Source organism: Coccomyxa subellipsoidea, assembly GCF_000258705.1.
Source record: "Coccomyxa subellipsoidea C-169, whole genome shotgun sequence".
Classification (NCBI taxonomy): Eukaryota; Viridiplantae; Chlorophyta; class Trebouxiophyceae; family Coccomyxaceae; genus Coccomyxa; species Coccomyxa subellipsoidea.
This window is the reverse complement of record NW_005178023.1, coordinates 48,435-67,487: the sequence shown is the minus strand read 5'-3', so window position 1 is coordinate 67,487 and position 19,053 is coordinate 48,435. Positions and strand designations below refer to the sequence as shown.

The 19,053-nt window shown below is 52.6% G+C and overlaps 5 protein-coding genes and 1 non-coding gene across 6 annotated transcripts; 4 read left to right on the top strand and 2 right to left on the bottom strand.

The window, feature by feature from the left end:
• Positions 1-541: 541 nt before the first annotated feature.
• Positions 542-2,099, bottom strand: COCSUDRAFT_44811 (hypothetical protein; the record flags this gene model as incomplete). Its single annotated transcript, XM_005643508.1, has 6 exons — positions 542-613; positions 751-825; positions 1,028-1,111; positions 1,344-1,411; positions 1,544-1,619; positions 1,863-2,099. 6 exons carry the CDS (start codon positions 2,097-2,099, stop codon positions 542-544), a joined length of 612 nt encoding a protein of 203 aa, XP_005643565.1.
• A 257-nt stretch (positions 2,100-2,356) lies between these two features.
• Positions 2,357-2,429, top strand: COCSUDRAFT_t72. The gene has a single exon. It is a non-coding gene; the product is annotated as a tRNA-Ala (tRNA).
• A 79-nt stretch (positions 2,430-2,508) lies between these two features.
• Positions 2,509-5,714, top strand: COCSUDRAFT_67934 (hypothetical protein). The gene is made up of 7 exons (XM_005643507.1): positions 2,509-2,850; positions 3,019-3,334; positions 3,567-3,715; positions 4,012-4,197; positions 4,407-4,527; positions 4,705-4,946; positions 5,104-5,714. Exons 2-7 carry the CDS (start codon positions 3,179-3,181, stop codon positions 5,348-5,350), a joined length of 1,101 nt encoding a protein of 366 aa, XP_005643564.1. The 5' UTR covers positions 2,509-2,850; positions 3,019-3,178; the 3' UTR covers positions 5,351-5,714.
• A 765-nt stretch (positions 5,715-6,479) lies between these two features.
• Positions 6,480-10,287, bottom strand: COCSUDRAFT_19863 (Metallo-dependent hydrolase; the record flags this gene model as incomplete). Its single annotated transcript, XM_005643506.1, has 10 exons — positions 6,480-6,808; positions 7,234-7,377; positions 7,734-7,867; positions 8,124-8,222; positions 8,390-8,479; positions 8,766-8,915; positions 9,360-9,490; positions 9,674-9,730; positions 9,814-10,038; positions 10,231-10,287. 10 exons carry the CDS (start codon positions 10,285-10,287, stop codon positions 6,480-6,482), a joined length of 1,416 nt encoding a protein of 471 aa, XP_005643563.1.
• Positions 10,288-10,626: 339 nt separating this feature from the next.
• COCSUDRAFT_48977 (centrin) lies at positions 10,627-13,153 on the top strand. The gene is made up of 6 exons (XM_005643505.1): positions 10,627-10,706; positions 10,936-11,027; positions 11,296-11,367; positions 11,612-11,762; positions 12,266-12,370; positions 12,700-13,153. The coding sequence occupies exons 1-6, from the start codon at positions 10,704-10,706 to the stop codon at positions 12,787-12,789; spliced, it is 513 nt and encodes a 170-aa protein (XP_005643562.1). The 5' UTR covers positions 10,627-10,703; the 3' UTR covers positions 12,790-13,153.
• A 1,508-nt stretch (positions 13,154-14,661) lies between these two features.
• On the top strand, positions 14,662-18,802 carry COCSUDRAFT_67932 (hypothetical protein; the record flags this gene model as incomplete). Its single annotated transcript, XM_005643504.1, has 11 exons — positions 14,662-14,750; positions 14,874-14,966; positions 15,072-15,300; positions 15,556-15,722; positions 16,005-16,211; positions 16,639-16,719; positions 16,865-16,950; positions 17,169-17,347; positions 17,677-17,921; positions 18,140-18,255; positions 18,504-18,802. The coding sequence occupies 11 exons, from the start codon at positions 14,662-14,664 to the stop codon at positions 18,800-18,802; spliced, it is 1,791 nt and encodes a 596-aa protein (XP_005643561.1).
• Positions 18,803-19,053: the final 251 nt, after the last annotated feature.

Below are 19,053 nucleotides of genomic sequence, written 5' to 3'. Positions count from 1 at the left end.
CACATGAATAGCTGCTCAGACGTGTCGGTGATTTAGGTTGGAAGGAAGTCTGGCACTGTGCAACACCAGCAAAATATACCATGTAACGCTGGCCATTTACATCTCCAGCCTTGTTAATCCAGCCTTGTTATAAAGTGCTTGCAGTCTCCAACACAACAATGGGGCCTTGCAAGGTCTGAAGGAGACTCCCTTAAGGAGATTCCATAGCTACAGCAATGCCGAGCACAACACTGTAGACATATCCAACAGTCTTGTGCCCTTTCAGCAATCAGAACTGCTGTGCAGAACAGACATTTGGACCTCATCACCACCTGAGAATCAATCTAAAGTTGAAGGGCTCATCAATTGCGGTTCAAAGTGTTCAGTATGTACATTCAAAAGTTTCAACCTGACAAGACATGCATTGGAACGAAACGCCTATATTGTTTCTGCACATTGATGGTGCCCTTGGTTTCAGGCAACACACGCGCACAAAGTTTGATCCAAGTGTTCAGTAGGGATGACAAGCATCCCAGACTCTGACTGGATCCCAGCGGATCAACTATCTAATGAGCACGCACACCGCCCGATCCTTGTCGGTGCCAGGCCGCGAGATCACATGCGCGTGCCACACCTGTCACAGCAGCAATAGCAGTGTTAATGCTACAGTGATTGACCATTCACCTTGAAACACCGGTCTTTTAGCAGTGAGCAAGCCCACGTACAGCAGTGAGATTACTGAGGCGACAGCTGTAGAATTGCATGACATACCGAAGGGATTGATGCGAGCGGCAGAGGGTTGGTGAACCAGACAAACTCGTAGCCTCTCCTGTGCTGGTCCACGATCTGCAGCCAGGGCAGGCCTCACATCCCACACAGGCGACGGAAAGCCAATCGAGTTTTTGGTCACAATGTATATGGCTCAGAATTTGTGCCCTCATAAAGTTTCAAGGCCCCAACCACTGTAGGTGCGCACTGCTGGGACAGATTTGTTGGACATGCGATGCCCTGTTTGATGTGAGGGCATTCAGAAGAGCTGCTGGCACACCTTAAGGACCTCCTCTTCGGACAGAGGAACGGTGCTCCATATATTGTGGTGCTCCATGCCCTCCTCAAAGTTGTATGGGAAATCCTGCGCATGTGCTCAACAATCAGAATGCCCGTGCTCACACTCACTCCTGAGCCCACAGTTCATTCTGATGAGCTCACCTGAGCTCATGCCTATCGATTCTGAGCTACCATGATCTCTAGTTCAGTGCACAGAACATTGTTGCCTACTGGGGGGCAAAGCCTGGTGAGTCCTGCTGGGCTTTGTTTGCCAATGCAGGAGAGAGCTATTAGGCAGTTCTTGAAAAGCAGCTCACGTTTGGGCGCCAGACTATGGTGGGGTTTTCTCTGTCCGGCTCCGGCACGATGACCTTCTTCCTTCCATCTGCGAAACACAAGGAACACTTTATGATTTTGAACACAGGACTCCCCTTTCGAGATACAAGAATTACAAATTCCAATCGACAGGCCCCAGTATTGCTGGTTTGGATGTATATAATACGTGGCTAGCCTGTACCTTCTGTGAGTTCTGTCTGAAATTTGAAGATATTCCATTGCACGTACTCCGCGACGCCTACCCACTCCTTGTCGATCTGGCCCAACAACCACCATGAGCTCTGTCAGTGATCAGCACAATGTGTGCAGGCCAGCAGGATCCCATTGTAGATCCTATAACTCTCGATGTCATGCAAAAATGATTCTCTACTCCTTTCTTACTTCCGATACTGCTCAAAGAATGCATGTCTTAAACCACATACACTTAGTATGCCTCATGGGTCAGAACATGGCGGGCTGCAGGGAAGGCGTCAATCATATTTTGGAAGCAAGGGATTCACCGTTCCTTTGAACTTCCAGTAAATAACAGAACCGGCAGGCGAGCGTCCTAGTTTGCCGAGAGACTCTGCGGTGTTCTCCTCTACTAGCTTCCTGGTTGTTTCCCAAGGCACGGGGTCCAGCTGAAACCCCGGCACTCCGCGCAGGCGCTCGAATTCCTGCACTAGATTGCATCGAAGGATGCGAGCAATCTCATCTCCGGTGATTGGAGGAGGCCCCAACGCCTGGCCAGAGCCCATCCTCAACAGGTGCCTCTCGAGCAGCTGAGCCTCGAGGGTGGAAGGCGGTAGCACAAGAGTGCTCGACATGTTCCAGCAGTGCCAAGCAGCACCGCACTTCAACCAGCAGATCGTGGTCCCCAACTTCTTTGAGCCATCAAATTTGTTCGTTTCGTGAAATTCTGTTTCATGTCGGAAGTCGAGGATGCTTCTCCTCAGCAAGGCATTCAAGAATACCAGAAATGAGGGTTTTATCATCGCTGGTCCTGAGATCGCAAGGGGAATTAGCTCAGATGGTAGAGCGCTCGCTTAGCATGCGAGAGGTAGGGGGATCGATGCCCCCATTCTCCAAAGTGTCTTTTTCGGTTTCTTTTTGGGTGCCAGATGTCCAAATTATCCACTACCTAGACGGAATTCATATCAAGACATTGAGAAACACAGTTCATGAGTGATCGCTCGCTACCATCAAGGCCTCTGATCTGCTGTTGATGTTTGCCTCAACCTTGCGTCACTCTCTTTGTGTTCGCAGACAAGAGATGCAGCATTGTGAGCAGGGAAGCAGATTTCTTAAAGTGTCTTCATACCAACTGGCGAGTTGTGCACCCGATGAGCTCTACACAACGAAAGCATTGAGCACCTAGTCGTGCATGGTGATTGTGTATATCGCTCTCATCGCCTGTCTCATCTTTGCGCACCTGCTCATCTACTGTCTCGTCAAATCGGGGATTGCGGAAAGCAAGAAACCTGCTCCGCTGTCTGCTCGGCAGCGCAGGTGGGATTCTGGAGATCACCTTCTGTACTGATGTACTACAGAAATGAGTGTCCAGCTCAGTCGATCAAGCGCTTCCCCCCCCTCTCAAGAGGTTCGATTCTCGCTTGATCATGATAGCAACCGCTGTTCTTGTAAATGCTTCCCTGAATGCTTTTTGTATGTCTGCAGGCGCCTCACAGAAGCGTGGCCAGAGTTTTTCCAGGACAGTGTGCTCCGCACTGGACCGATCTAGCCTGACTCCGCGCCAAGTGCTCCTAAGGACAGCGCACGCACAGGAGCAGCCCACAAGACACAAGTTGAGGGGCCCTCATGCTGAAGGGGTCCCGGCATGATTGCCGGGAATGATGGGTTGAAGTGTGGGAATGCGGCTGGGAGCCAAGTCCGGTGTCCCAGAACTGCAATAGCTGATGGCTGGCATCAGCTTCCCAGCAGACAGCAGCTTGTGACGCGATTTGGCTTATTCAAGAGCCAATGCACACCGGAGGTGCTTCACCTGCATCACTCAGCAAATTTCCTTGCAGAGAATGTTCACCTGTGTGCTTTTGCTTGTTGATGTTGCAAAGACTGATGATAAGCCAGTGTTGGACATCCAACACTACAGATTGCTGGTTCTTGGCTGCGAAGGATGAGATGCTGAGCAGTGATGGCCACCTATATACAGGCGGCCCCCCACCGGCATTGCCGTTGACTGTGGAGACTTGCGCGCATGCATGCAGGTGGCAGCCAGCGGGGAGGTGAGCTGCGCGTGCGAGCAGTGCGGCCGGTGCAGGGCGTTCCTGCAGGGCCGCCTGGATGGAGGCCCCACCTGGCGCCAGTATGAAGTCTGGACCCGCGACTACATCAACTCCCTAGCAGCATACCTGTGGTGAGACACGGGTCCTCTTGCACGCACTGGGTATGGCAGTTTGCTTGCGCTCCTTATTTCCCTAAATGCAGTAGTGGTTCGCTTCACCTTGCACAGCTGGCGCACAAGCCAGCCTCGTTTGCAAGTCTGCCTGAAACAATAACCTGCCCGACGATGCAGACAACGCCTTGCGAACAAAATCCCCTGCATCGTGTTCAGTGAGTGCTTGCCTTGAAGCGCAAGAGTCTGGACCTCATGTACAGTATGTCTCCATTTCCAAGTGTTGATGAATTCTCGGTGTGCATTGCTTTACACAGGAGGAGGGGGGAGGAGCTGGGCCTGGAGCACTTAGCCATTCTGGAGGTTGGCGCTGGCGATGGCCGGCTGAGTGCGCACCTGCAGGCAGCTCTCGCGCAGCTGCGACCTGCCACTAGTTGCTGCAGCGTGGATCTGCGGTGCTCGGACAGCGGTCTGTGCGGGCTGCACGAGTGCTCGCCGTTCAGGTATGAATCAATAACAGTCCAGTCACCACAATCGCTGACATGCAGATATGCTGCAGTGATGTGGCCCTTTTGGCAGTGTTGGATATATGGCAGAGCGGGGACCATTCTTCTGGGTTTATGGTGTTGCTGTTGACTTTGGGTGTCAGGCCGAGAATTAGGAGTGCCAGCGGCTGTTTCTGAGGTTCAAAGTGGTGTTCTGTCTATGTCAGGCAGTTTGTGGAGCTGCTGTCGTGTGAAGAAGCGCTGAGAAAGCACCGGCCAGACGTTGTGCTGTGCTCCTGGATGCCGCTGGGAGTTGACTGGACGTCCAGCGTGCGCGCCTGCCCCGAGGTGCACCCGGGCTCTTCCACACTTTTCAGAAATTGCGCCACACCTGCTCTTGTGCTCAAAGCTGAGATGGAAACGCCTAAGCTGTTGGCAGGTGATCTTTCACACAGACCTCAATGAGGACATATGCATTTCAGTTTCTGTGGAGCGACGTTGATTCTGTTGAAATTATGTGGCCAGGTGAAGGAGTATGTTTTGATAGGGGAGGCGGACGGCGGCATCTGCGGCCACGCAGTCCTCACCTGGGGAGCAGGAGCAGATAGAGATAGGTCGAGCGAGCCTGATGAGGCATGGGAATCTGAATTCAAAATAATCCCCTCCGAGAAACCTTGCGTGCCTGATGGGACCGAGCAGTCAGAGAGGACATCGGGTGGTGCTGAGTCACCTTGTGCGGGCGGCTGCACTGTGAAGGAGCAGCACTGGTGCGCTCTGCAGATTAGCTTGGCAATATCCCTTGAGACATCAGCGGGTGCATGTCTTGTGTTGCAACCGCTGTTTTTGTCTAGGCCGGTTCTTGGTTTTCCCCCGGGAAAGTTTCCCGCTTCCACATTCAATGGCACGTGTTGCTTCGCTTCGCAGGGAGGGGAGAGGGCAGCTGTGCGATGCTTGCTGCAGCAGTGCCAGAGAAGTTGTTGATGGTAGGGAGGACCTGCCAGAGCAAGGACAACTTAGAAAGCGGCAGAGGAGGACAGCAGGGCCGGAAGCTGCCAGCTTTGTGCGGGTGGATCTGCCGGAACTGAGCCGGCTGCAGCTGTGCTGCACAGATGAGCGCTGGCTGGCCTCCACAAAGTCACAGACAGTGTCCTTCCGCCGGAGGGCTTGCTGATGTTGCAGTGGATCTTCTCAAGTTGCGAATTATGGTTTGGGAGAGGGTCTTGATGACCTGAGGCTTTTGCAAAAGCATGCTGGGGCCACTAGAGAACATGTGGGTGCTGGCAGATTCAAAGAGGATATGAGCTGTGAAGAGCGCAATTGCTCTCATTCCTGCTGTGCAGTAACAACCGGTTGAAATAGGTGGTTGAGATATTGCATGTCAGCAGGAGCCTTGAATGCCGCATTCAGCAGAAGCGTCTTCAAGCTGTAACACAGATTTGCATTGGCATTTCTTGGTTAGAGAGTATCACATGATCTGAAAAATATCCGCACTGTCATACAAGGCACCTGGTGACATGTAAGCCGTGGCATTCGTCTGCAATAGGACTTTCGTTATCCTAGCACATGCATATTTCAAATCAGGCGTACAATTGGGCGCCAAGCTTTGCGATCGCTGAAACAGCCACATCCTGATTCTGATATTAATCCTGACAACAAAGCTGCTGAACAGTCCTCTCAGGTTCGCAGTGCTTTCACACTTGTCCTGTGGCAAACAGATAAAAAAAGGACACACACAGTATTTAAAGCCCCTCCCAGGGCGCCTGCAAGGCTTGAAGCTCAGACATCAGTCTTGAAGCTCAGACATCAGGCTCAAGCATGCAGACTTGCCCTCTGCTGGAGACAAGAAGAAAAAACGGAAACATTGTTGTCTGAATGGGACAGACGCGAGCTTTCAGACTTTGTGCCAAATCCCCCGGGTGTCCCAAAAAGGGGTTCTACCCCAAAAAAAATAGAAAACAAAAGTCAACTTGCAGTGGCTCATGTTGGGTCAGGTTGCAGTGAACTTTAGCAACTTCTCACTTCTGCATCGAGACAATGAAGTGGTCAAGGCTTCTTGCCAGTTTTCCACCAGGGAGGCAGGTGAGCGCACAGCTTCGCTGAGTGCTCCATGTGCTCCTTGACGAGCGCCTGCATATCACCCAGCATGTCAACTTTGCACAAAAGCGCCTGCTGCCATCTCACTGCCGGTTGTGCCACCATATGTCAACTTGCTGTTGCAAGTTGCAATTCAGCTCAATTTGAGATTTGCATGGCAAGGGTCCATATGCCTTGAAGCCACTCTTCAGGTGACAGCAGCAGGATCACAGAAATAATGTCAGGTCAGCAGGCATGTTCCTGGCAAAGCCCGATGAGACCCTGACTCGCACCTTCAGATCAAGAGTCTGCAGCTCGCCGTCCCGCACGATGACCTCCCCATTGATGACTGACAGGTCCACAAAGCCAATGGAGGGCGTGCAGTAGAGCAGCCCGGCCACGGGGTCCTTCCCGGCGCCAGAAAAGCCGATGGTGTCGGTGCGCCAGCCGACAAAATCCGCGGCGAAGCCCGGGGCAATCTTACCGATGTCGTCCCGGCCCAAGTTGCGCGCCCCGCCGGTGATTGCCAGCCGCAGCGCCTCCCTTGCATCCATCGCTGCACCCCACAGAAGCCATCAGTGCTGCAGAAGAGTCACACTATCCATTAATCATCCCTGTGAAGCAGAGGTGAAGCAGTCGAGGCAGTGTGAGCAGTTGAGAATCTCACAGAAGGGATTGGATTTATTAGACCTTCAGCGCTGTGTGAGACTGTTATGTGGTGTTGTGCATGGGTGGGTGTAACAGCAGGCAAAGAAAACATGCAATGCACGCAGCAAGACAAAATCATGAATGGAGGAAGATCCCATGACGACAGGGAGGTGTCCTTTCTGTTGCTCGCATTGCGTGCCACACTGCAAGGCTACCCTCGTCCCTACTTATATCTCGTGCATACTGGTGTGATTGCATCTCCTTCCACAACATAAAAAAAGCAGCAATGAGCAATGACTCCCTGCCATGAGCAAAGAAAAGGACAATCAGTACCTTCCACAGAGCCGCCAGCCCGTTGCGCGAAGAGGGCAAGGCGCACTTCGGCGATCATGTTGCTGCTGTCGTTCGAGGCTGTGCCATCCACCCCCATGCCCACATTCACCCCGGCGTCCAGCAGCCTCCGTACAGGGGCGATGCCTGCGTCGCATGAAGATGTCAGAGGACAGATTTGTGAAAAAGCAAATAGGGACTTAGATGGTACGCTGACACTTCCCTGAGGGTGAGGTCATGTCAATTAGCAGCGCAAGGAACATTGCTTGTCAATTGCATGTGATTTGAATAAATGTCATCTGTCAGCACAGCACCTTGACCATGAGTTCTTGAAATAAAAAAAAATCAAGTTTCTGTAAGCATGCACAGAGGCAGGGACTCATTTGCTGCTACAGCTTTGCAGAAAGAAGTAAGTGCAGGTTTACAAAGATTGAGAGTTGCTCTCTAGGTGGACTCCCATCACAAGCATTTGATTAAGCATACAGCATGTGTGGATTAGTCACCAGAGGCCAGGCGCATGTTGGAGGAGGGGCAGTGAGCGATGCCGATCTTCTGTTCGGCAAACTGCTTTGCCTCGTTATCATCCAGCATGCAGCAGTGAGCAAACCAGACATCTTCTCCCTCCCATTCAACATTCCTGCAGGGCAGGACCTTCTGTTTGCGTGTGTGCACGAAGCTTGCAGACCGATTCGTTGATATCATGCTAAGAACTGTTGAGCATCAAGTCGTGGCCCTCTGTATGGTCAGTCCGCCACTCAAAAGCACGTTCTAGGCTGCGGATTGGCAATGCAACTCCCTGGCAACTCCTACAACGAGCTTATCACACAGCATTGCAGCGAGACATATCTAAAGGACCCACATCCGAAATTGCATGCATTCAGAGGGTCCCGTACTTGATGTACTGGCCGGGGCGGCAGCCATAGACCTTGAGGCTGAAGTCCACGTCCTCCTGGTTCTCTGCCAGGTGTGTGTGCAGGCGCACTCCCGGATATCTGCGCATCCACGTCTAATCGGCCCTCTGGTGCAGGATATGATATGATGCACTGCAAAAGCCTGCTGCTAGGCAAGCCTTCTCAGCAAATCTGGTCGTCTCTGTACTGACACAAATAATTGTCTGGTGGCTGAATGAGGAAAAAACTTCAGGAAGTTGACAGCTTACTTGCGCGCCAGCCGGGCAGCGGAGATCATCAGGTCATTTGTGACATTGAAGGGCGCGCAGGGGGCCAGTCCCATGCGCAACATGCTGTACCTGCACCCACAAACACTCGCATAATCAAAGCTGCTCGCATTCTCAAAGCAGTGCCGAGAATACCACAAGATACCAATCGGCACATCCAAAAAGTGCGCATCCTTACCAGCCCTATCTGGACAATTCCTACCCTGGCAAGAATAATTGAGCTGTGGTACCCAAGTCGGGCACCCTAGGAGTGTTGGACACATTGCAAAGCGGTGGTGGCATCGGTGCATTTGGACCCAAGTCTTGGAGGCTGCACTAAGACAATTTGGCAAGCACAAGGTGCTGTGGGCTGCAGCACCTGCTGTTGTCATGAAACTCCTCGACCAGGCGCTGCATGTCTGCCAGGCAGACGCTCTCCTCCTCTGTGCAGGAGTCTGGTGGCAGGCCCCCCTTGCTCTCCCCCAGGCTCATTGCCCCCCTGGTCGGATGGAAACGGATGCCGATCTCCCTGCATGCAGCATATCCAGCATCTCTTGTCTTGCAGAAGTGAAAGTGACTGAGTGGCCATTGAGACCGAGCCAGGACTGCCTTCGAGCATCCCTGCTGTGCATTTCTTGTAATATATTGCCCCATTTACAAGTCATGTAATTACTCAGGGTCCAGAGAATCACATGTTCCACTCTGAAACACCCATTTCGTGCTGGCAAGAGTTATCCTTCCTAGCCCTGGATGCCTGCTACAAAGCGGCACGGAGAAGCAAGCAGTCACCCACCAGAGCCTCACCTCTACATAAGCAGGGAAAAATCCCAAGGCTTCTGTACAAGTGACAGCGTCTGGTGCAGGACTGCCCAATGCCTCCCGTATAAGTCTCATTGCCTCAACAATCTGCGCTTTGAATATAAGAGTGAATGTTGTGGGGCCCAAGTATCCATGTCATGGCAGAGCAGCCTACCTGGCAGCGCGGATGGAGTCCTCCAGTTTGACATCATTGGGGTAGATGTACAGGTGGTCTGAGGTTGTGGTGCACCCCGACAGAATGAGCTCTGCCATTGCCAACTTGCATGCCACGTATATGTCCTGTCCCTGTATCCGCACCCACGTCTCTGTCAGTCAGATATGGCAGTCATATCTTGCTCCTCAGGATGGAAATCACCCTTGGCACTAGCGATGCTTGTGATCATTAGTAAAAATGTTGCACCCTTGATCCATTGGTACGGTGCTGCTCTTACGGTGCCATGCATGTATAGCACGGGAGGCATGACTCACCGTCATGTGCACCCAGGCATAGTAGAGGGTGGTCAGCCAGCCAAAGAGCTTGGAGTCCTGCACCGCACAATGCTGTCATCAGCGGGAACAGTCAAGATGACATATGCAGGCAGAAATCTTAAAGGCACAATGCTTCATACCTGCGCGATGCAGCGCGTGAGGCACTGGAACATGTGGTGATGTGAGTTGACAAGCCCTGGGATGACCACACGGTCTGGCAAGCTGATGACTTCATCAGCAGTGGAGTACTCTGCAGGAATGGAGTCTGTTGGACCAGCCCACTGTATGACGTTGCCCTTGACGTAGATGGCTCCATTGTCAATTTCTCCGTGTTCTTCACTGAACGTGGCCAGAACCCCAATGTCCTGCAAGGTGACCCAGTCCAGAAGCTGTTGCCAAATGGGTTTCGAAGAACCCTCTCTGCATGATCATGTTGTTGCCTATCTTCAACATAAGTCAGCATGTGTATGCGAAAGACACGGGGTTTCTTGCGTTTGCTTCCGTTGATCTTGTAAATCTGCAGGACGTCTAGTCAGAAGTACTAGGGCATCCGGTACCTTCACAAGGAGAGTGCCCGAAGGTACGCGCCGTGGAACCCCAGCTCTTGTCGCCATCCTATTAGTATGTAGTTATTTCTTACCTTGCTTGATACACCTAGGGTTGCCAACGATCAGAGCTGCTATTCGGTTCACCACATCGGACCCGCATGCGGGGAGTGATCAGATGCGGGAAGCGTCATCACAAGTCTAGCGCTCCTTTCTCAACCTTAAGTACTTCCTGAAATGCTGAAATCTGACAACCCATATGTCCTGCTGTTCTTCCTCGCCTTGAACGCGAGAAACAAAATACCCTCCAGGGAATTGAATCATTGAAAGACCATTTCCCCTGAAAACCCTTCTGGGCGCCCTTCTTCAAACCGTGGGCCAGCTGTCTCACAAACATTGCGGCCAGCACTGGAAGATCAGAGCATCACATCGGCCTTCAAACGCATACACAAGTGATCCTAGGCATCGTGACAGGGAGCGCCAACATGGTGTGCTGCCCAAGTGCCTTGTTGTTGCCAAAACGGTTCCTCTTCACTTTTGACTTTTTTTCCGATGGCCACATCGTGTAGATCGTCGTCCGCAACAAAATGAAATAACATGTTTCTCAAACATGCATGGTTGCATTGGGACTTTGTTGCCACTGAGGCTCTGTACAGCAGGCAACAACATAATGGGAAAACTTGAATGCATCTAAGCGTGTCAAACTATTTTGTGCAGTCCTCGTATCGGAAGGCAGTGACTGCAGCACGGCGAGACAAGAAAAACGGGAAGCATCAAGGTCTCACCGAAGAGCAGAAGCAGGAGATAAGGTGGGAAAACCGTTCCAGAGCTCATCTTGCTGAGTAGTTCGAGCTGACCATACTTTTATCACGTGAATGCTTCGATCGCCTCCATCATACACCCATAGCACTTATTAGAAGTCCATTTTGAGAGGCGCCTGCTGCATGTTGCTGTTGTCAAATCGACAAAGCCCATATTCACAGTGCTTTAAAGACCTTGTGGTCAAAGCCCCTGTCAAGCGCCAAATACTTCTTTAGAATCTGGCATGTTTCATTACTGACGGCATGATGCTCACAGGGAGGCCTTTGACCTGTTCGACACTGATGGCTCTGGAACCATTGATGCCAAGGAGCTGAAGGTGGCCATGAGGTGAGCGCCTATGCCACACTTCTCTGCAAACAAGGAGCTTCACCTAGCGAGTTGAATCTTCTATTTTTCACTGTGTTTGCAAAACCCATGCATGGGCATCAGCTGCTTTGCGGCTAGCTGCTAGGGAGCAGCCTGTGGCAAGAAGGGTTGCTCACTTGATAATGTTGTATGCACCGCTACTCATGCAAGCACCCAGAATATTTCTGCATGCGACAGCTCACAAACGTAGTATGTGTGTGCACAGGGCTCTGGGCTTTGAGCCAAAGAAGGAGGAGGTGAAAAAGATGATTGCAGACATCGACAAGGACGGCTCTGGCACTATTGACTTTGATGAGTTCCTGACCATGATGACCGCCAAGATGGACGAGCGCGACCCCAAGGAGGAGATCATGAAGGTGCCTGCAGGCTTCCCCTAGCCCTCCTTGCATGCTTGCTTTCAGACATGCTTTGTAGAGGCTTAGACAATGGCAAGCATTGTGGCAGATTTCATCTCGTCATGTCTGTGTGCAGCAGATGCATCCAAACCCTGTTCTCCCAACACAACATGCATGCTGTTGGCATCTAATAATAATATGCTTTCTACGAGCCCATTTTATGGCTCATCTTCAGATCATCCTTTCATTCACATTTCTGCAGACAGTGCCAGATGTGCAGCAGATGTGCACCCAATTGCTGCTGTCCCAGCACATCATGCAATACTCTTAAGCGGCCGTCATCTGCAGATCCTTGCTGGTCTTAAGTAAAGGGCTGGCTGCACCTGATATGATTATTGTTAATCCCTTGAATAAAAGCTGTTCCTGCTGAATAAGGCAAGGTGCGTCTGCAAACAAGCTGCAGCTGCAGCACCGGAAGTTTTGAAGGATAAGTTTCACTGAGCGGTGTGCATGTGACTGCGCAGGCGTTCCGGCTGTTTGATGACGACGAGACTGGCAAGATCTCCTTCAAGAACCTCAAGCGCGTGGCCAAGGAGCTGGGCGAGAACATGACCGACGAGGAGCTCCAGGTGCGCAGCATCCCTTCTCTGTGTCTCCACAATGAATAAATCTGTATGTAGCAGAGCCCTATGCCTGTCGCATTGCTGTTTGGATCCAGGCCACAGGAAGCATGCCTGCAAACATGCTCTGCAGGCTTGTGCATGTGAAGCACCTGTGAGGTAGCTGCGCAGCAGTGCATGCATGTCTGGAACTCTCTTGAACAAGTGACCTTCACGTGTGAATTTTGCAAAAGTGATCAGAGTCTTGGTTGCCGGTTCAAATCTTGTGAGGAACCCTTTTCCTGATTTGTACGTATACAGATCAGCAGCAGTAGTTGATGCTTTTGGTCTGCGAGCAGGAAATGATCGACGAGGCAGACCGCGATGGCGATGGTGAGGTCAACGAGGAGGAGTTCTTCCGGATCATGAAGAAGACCAGCCTGTTCTAGGCAGCAAGCCCTGCCAGCGCTTCAGACTGTCATTTTTGTGTGCCTGTTGGCTGCTCAAGTCAGCTGCTTGCACTCTCGCGATCAAGAAACAAGCTTGATGTCGGCATTCCTCTTTCTCTCAGAAGGCTTGCACTCTGAGTCTCGGATGGTCACCCCAGTTGGCTTGTACACCACCTTTGTCTGACACAGTCTTGCAGGATGGTTCGGTGAAAGATGGCACATCAAGCTTAAGGGCCCAGCCCCTAATATGTGATGGGGAATCGGTGGTTACTATATGTCCTATAATGATGTATTTGCTTGCACAAGCTCATCAAGGTGTCATGGATGATGTGCTAATCGAAACCTTAAAATGTTCATCATGATCAGTTCTCAGTTTATTTCATACTCCTGCCGAAGCAGTAAGGCTCAACTTTACCGGTTAACCGTGTGACACTTTTGCCAAAATTCCGCCTGGCATCCGCACCACTCGCATTAGCCGCATCCCGCGGTACCACGCCCAGCAGTAAGTTATCAGGGTTTTTGGCTTGTTTGCGCATTCTGACTTGCAAAGACATGCGCTGCATAAGTGAGAATTTGCGCCAGCATGCAATTGCAACTTCCCATGTAGCACCTTGCGATTAGGATTGTACTCAAAGTCCCCCTGCCATAATGAAATAAAAAAAGAGACACTCTGCTTACACCTATCCTGAGCTCTTCAAGGTTTGGGAAAAAGGTGGCTGTTGTGCAACTGGCTGGCTGCGCTTTTGACCCCGTACCAGAGAACTGTCTTTCAAAATTACTGACCACGTCAGCACTGATGTGCAGCAAGGCGCGAACGTTTGGGACGTGGGACTCGTTGGACATTGCACTACTGACCAGCATCAAATTGAGGTCATCGTACTTGTAGCTTTCATACAACAATCCTTCTCAGGGACTGAGGACTGACAGTGTCAAAGCATTCATTACAACTGATTGAACAAGTACCAAAAGGGACACCTATTTGCGAGTGCTACCAACCTCAAAACATTAGATCACTCGTCTTTGTTGCAGAGAAGGGACACCTTACCGCCTCGAATGATATCAATAGTCCTCCAAGGAAAAGCGGAAAATTGCAAATTGCAGGGTGCTCCATTTCTTGACCCCCTTTCATTATAATGGCGTCCCTGACAAATTCTTTGGCTTCTTCAATTGTAGTCACATGTATCTGCGGGGCAATCTCCAGTAGCCGGCATTCATTCCTGTCCCCAGAAACCCATTCACCTCAAGGATTTCGAAGGAGAAACGTTATAACAGTCGAAATGCACGCACGGACAATAATAGGGCATGGAGTGCAAACCAAGATATTATCACAACAACTGTGCAATCTTCAGGACTCTGCTGCAGCGTCGATTTCAGCGCATCGACAGCCTCGGCGTCCACTTGCTCCAGGACATCGTGAGGAAAGTGATCACGGATTTCTCTCGTAAATGAAATGTTCATGCACGCAAAGCTATGGGTGATAACAATGAATCTTTCTAGAAGCAGTAAGAGGGCAGTAGAAGCATGGGCGAGGACTGTGCAAAGGCCAAGGAACGAACGGGACGTCAGTTGCTTGTGAGGGGGGGGGCCCAGGGACCTCCTTGGCGCGTGGCGTTCCCTCACACCTTGCCCAAATCTCAGTGATGAAAGAAGGGAGAAAGAAATGGAAACGCAACATTGATCATTGCATTCTTCTCAATCGTGTCTTTAAGTGAGACTCTTGTCAAATAGTTGCAGATCGCAGAAATGCCGTTACCTCGCATCGACCAGAATAGTGAGCAGGGACTGGAACTGCAAAAGGTTGTGCAGACTAAATTGAAAGATTTCTTGGGAGCAGAATACGCTGATGATGTGCTGCCACTGTACATTGTGGTCATGCTGGCCCATGGGAACAACCAGGCCCTTGTAACAGAAAACCTGGAAGCCTTTCTCGGGGCTAATGACGCTGCGGAATTTGCAAAATGGTAAGATCCTCTGTGATTTACGAACATCTGCTCTTCATTGTAGTGGCATGGTCGCCCTATAAACACTGCGCGATCTCCAGGAGCCCATCTGGAGCCATGACGATCACTGGTGCATACTTGCAGGCTATTCGCTCACATCGAGGAGCATGGCGACAAGTACGCCGTGCCAGAGCCTGAGGCGGCGCTCGAAGATGATCCAGCAGCAGATGATGAAGCGTGAGTCCTTACTTTTGTTATTTTCCTTCCTCTCTAGTTTCCCACCTGGCCAGCACTGCCGCAGAGTCTGCATGCATCGCTAATACATCGCTTTCGTGGATGCAGCGCTGGAGATGGGGAAAGGGAGGAGGCTGGCGAGGGAAATGAGCCGGCAGCAGGTGCGGCATCTCCCGCAGACGAGAAACAGGAGCATGGCAGAGAAGGGCGGCACGGCGCCATTGAGTGGCGTGGCGAATCATCCCGGCACCATCGCTCCGAGCGGCCGCGCGAAGACAAACGCGGCCGTGACGAGCCGTCCCGCCTTGAGCGCCGCTCCTCGCACCACCGCGACAGGGTGCGCTGCTTGGTTCCTTTTGAGAAAAAAAAGTAGTCGTGTCGCGCCCTGCTTGCAAGCTTCTTGGACGGCTGTCAGTGCGCTCTGGTGAGGACTGCCACCGCATGCATTTTTGCATCTTGCAGCTGTACTGGAGCGATGTGGCAGCCAAACGTTCCAGCTGGCTTGGGCTGCATCTTGCAGCTTACTGTCCTAATGGACTGCCTTCAACTTTGCAGCTTCTGCTTCCAACCCATTCTGGCTGTTGTTGCACAGGAGGCTGTGGAGGAAGGCAGGGATGCGAAGCGGAGGCGGCGTGACATGCGCGAGCTGCGGCCGCTGGATGCCGGGCGCGAGGATCGCGTGCGCGACCGCGACCGCGACCGGCCGCGCAACGACGAGCGCCCCAGCCGCGAGGAGCGAGACCGGGAACGCCACGAGTGGTGATCCTTTGGCATCCCCTGTAGCTCTAAGAAAAACGCTCAATCAAGAAGCCTCAGGAAATTGCCCTGCTCCTTCTTGAAGCACATGACCCAGAAGATCTTCTGCCAATCTGTTTCAACCTAACCATGTCTGCTGGGAATGAAGCTGTAAACAGTGGGCTGCTATGCTTTGTATGCGTACAGAGACTCAATCTCTGCAGACCTCAGGACTCGGATTGCGTCTGGAGCTTGTGTCATCGATGGCTTCTGGATTGTGGCTCATAGGTTTTGTTTCTGCTGCAGGGAGAGGCAGCAGAGGAGGGAGGCGCAGATGGCGCAGGTGGACAGAGAGCGAGAGTACCGCGACCACAGAGAGGAGAGGGACAGGGACAGAGACCGCGGACGGGACAGGCCGCGCGACAGGGATAGGGAGCCTGACAGGAGGCCCAGGCAGCGCGCCTACATGGACTCCTATGAGCATGAGCCTGTTGCACCAGCTGGGTCTCTGAGGTATGGGGTGCTGTGATGTCGCGACATGCAGCTGAAGTTCTGAAGGATGTCATGGTTGTTGATATGACTGCAATTGCATAGGAGATCAGGAAGCATAATTGACTGGCAGGGCTGCATGGGGTCTGCGTGTGAGTGTGGCTGTGAGGGGTACATAGCAGCCTTGAGCCTGGGCTGAGTGCATGTTTGGGGTTGTCTTAAAGAAGGAGAGAAAACGATGAGCGTGCTGACTACCACGACGATGAGAATGGGCGCCGCCAGAACGGGCACGATGCTCATGCCAGGTTGGTGCCAGCTGTCCATGTGCTGCTGACGACTTGGTGACTTCTTGATGCGCATGCCTCTGCCGTACTTTGAAGTCCCTCAAGAAGGGACCAAAGGTGATAGGTAATGGAGGACTGTCTTGAAACAATGTGCCTGGGGTCTGCAGGGAGGCTCCTCCAACAGTCAAGTCACAAGTGGAGCCTGCGAGGAGGGAGCCAGAAGCTGATGATGAGGCCGAGGCAGCAAGGTACATCGCCTTTCTATAAATGCCTGCGCGAGGATGGATTATGACTTGTAGACGGAGACTAGCCTGAAAGGTATGTCACAAAAGGACAATTGTGGTGTTTCAAGTCGGATTCTGAATCTCTTGTGGGGCTTTCCGTGCCTTCCAGGGGGAACGTCTTTGACAGACTGGGAAGGAGGAGGGCGGCTCTGTCGCCTGCAGCAGCGCGGAAGTCTGTCTTTGACCGGCTCAGAGGTACGCAAACTGCGCGCCCTGCTGTTGCTTTGCTGCTTCGACGGCAAAGTTTCACCTTTACACCTCCCTCGCTTGCAGTGGTGCAGCGCATGCGATACGTCAGGGTGTGTGCAGCAATGTGTAGGGGGCGTTTGGCGACGCAAAATGCCTTCTGGAACAATTACTGTACTTCTGCTGTGTGAAAGGTGCGGTGCTGAGGCCTCTTGTGGTGCTGGCAGGGAACAGGATGCTGGCGCCAAAACAGGAGGTGGATCCAGAGGCAGTGACTGATGATGAGTTGGAGGAAGGAGCGCCCAGTGGCCCTGTGACTCAGGGCAGGGCAAGGACAGCTCCGCATCCGGCCGCCACAATTGCGGCAAAGGCTCTCAACGGCATCAAGAAGCCTGCACCGTCACAGGTGCATCTTGAAGCACATCTCCGCATGTGATTGTGTCGGCATGGTGGGCAAAAGTCCATTCTGGTCTTTGCCCCTGGCATTTGGCCTATTGCTCTACATTGCAGAAGTGTCGTGGTCTTTTGTTGGCCTGCCGAATACAATCGAGGCCAGGCCGGGAAAGGCAGTAGCACTTTTGGGACGTGTCCAGGCTGACCACAGATGGAAATCAAGTGAACTCCAACCTTCGGCAGATGTAATGCAGGCCTGTATTCAACTTGCTGCACCATCTGTTCAACATTGAACGCATCAGCATCCCTGTGAAAGTGCTTAACACTCACGTCTGCCCACAGGGCAAGGCGGACGACCTGGCGCAGATGAAGCGCAAGATGCTGGAGCTGCAGGAGCAGGTGCGGCTGCTGGAGGCCCAACAGCGCACCGGGGCTCTGGCCGGCACAATGGCGGCCCCGGGCGCCATCGGCGCGGTTGGCCCGGCCGCCGCGCCGCTCTCGCTGCCGCCTGTGGATCCGCGCTCGGTGCATGTGCAGGGCGTCTCGCCGCTGGCTGTGCCTGAGGTCATAGCCGCGCACTTCAGCGGGTAGAGTTTCTCTTCCCACCATGACAACATCTGTTCTCTATTTCCCATGCCCTGCAAAGCTTGTGTGTAGTGAGAAGGCATGATACGAGCTTGGAAATATAGATGATAGAAAAGCGCAAGGATACACTGGAAAATGCCCCTAGAAACAATACACTCTGCTTGATGATTAATGGCGGCCGAGTTGATGTTCTGAAACATGGTGTCATGCTGTATGGCAGGTGCGGTAGGGTGATCAATGTCACCATTGGCAGGGACATGCAGGGCATGTCGCGCGGCTTTGCGCATGTGGAGTTCTCCAATGAGCTGGAGGCACACAACGCACTGCTGCTTTCAGGTGGGTGGTCTCCCATCTGCAAGCTCATCCTCGTGATCGTCCCTGCACCAATGCCGTTGTTGAACACAAGCTAGAAGAGCTCCAAAATACAGTCCAAGGCTACTCAACCAGCAGCCGTCATCCGTTCAGGTTCATGCCTGTTGTCTCTTGGGAGGTGTCAGAAGCTATGCAGTTGCAATCCCTATCCTTTCTTACAAAGAAGTCATCCAAAGACAACTCCATTGATATCTGGCGGTGGTCTTGCGCAGGCTCAATCCTGCTGCAGCAGCCGATCACAGTGACGCCAAAAATGAACCGGCCGCCGCCGTCGCTCACGCCCCATTACGGACGTGGCCGCGGCGGCTTTGGTCCGGCGGCGTTCCCTGGCGCCGGGCGGGGGGTCCCCTTCAGCCCCCGGGGAGGGGGGACCTTCCGGGGCCGCGGCCGCGCGCCGCAGCCGCTGACTAACCACAAGTATGTCCGGCCTGAGCTGCGCGCCGAGTTGGAGAAGCAGAAATCTGGGGCTGGCCTGGCAGTGGCTGCCAGCGCAGATACGCCCACAGGCTGACGGCCACGCTGCAATGGATAGCTTCTTGTGGCGCTGCTGCTTTGGTCCAGTCATCAGGCTGCGCTGGTGACAGATTCACTTGTGTCCTGCTGTGCACTTGGGTCATGTGTAGTGCATTGATCCTCTTTGTGCGCCTGGAAGTTCGAGGTGCTGTAGCTGTCACGAATGCGATAATCTGTAGCTACAGGCAAGATACCATGATTTCCTCTGCGAAATTCAGAAGACTGGAATTACAACTCTCCATCTCAGTG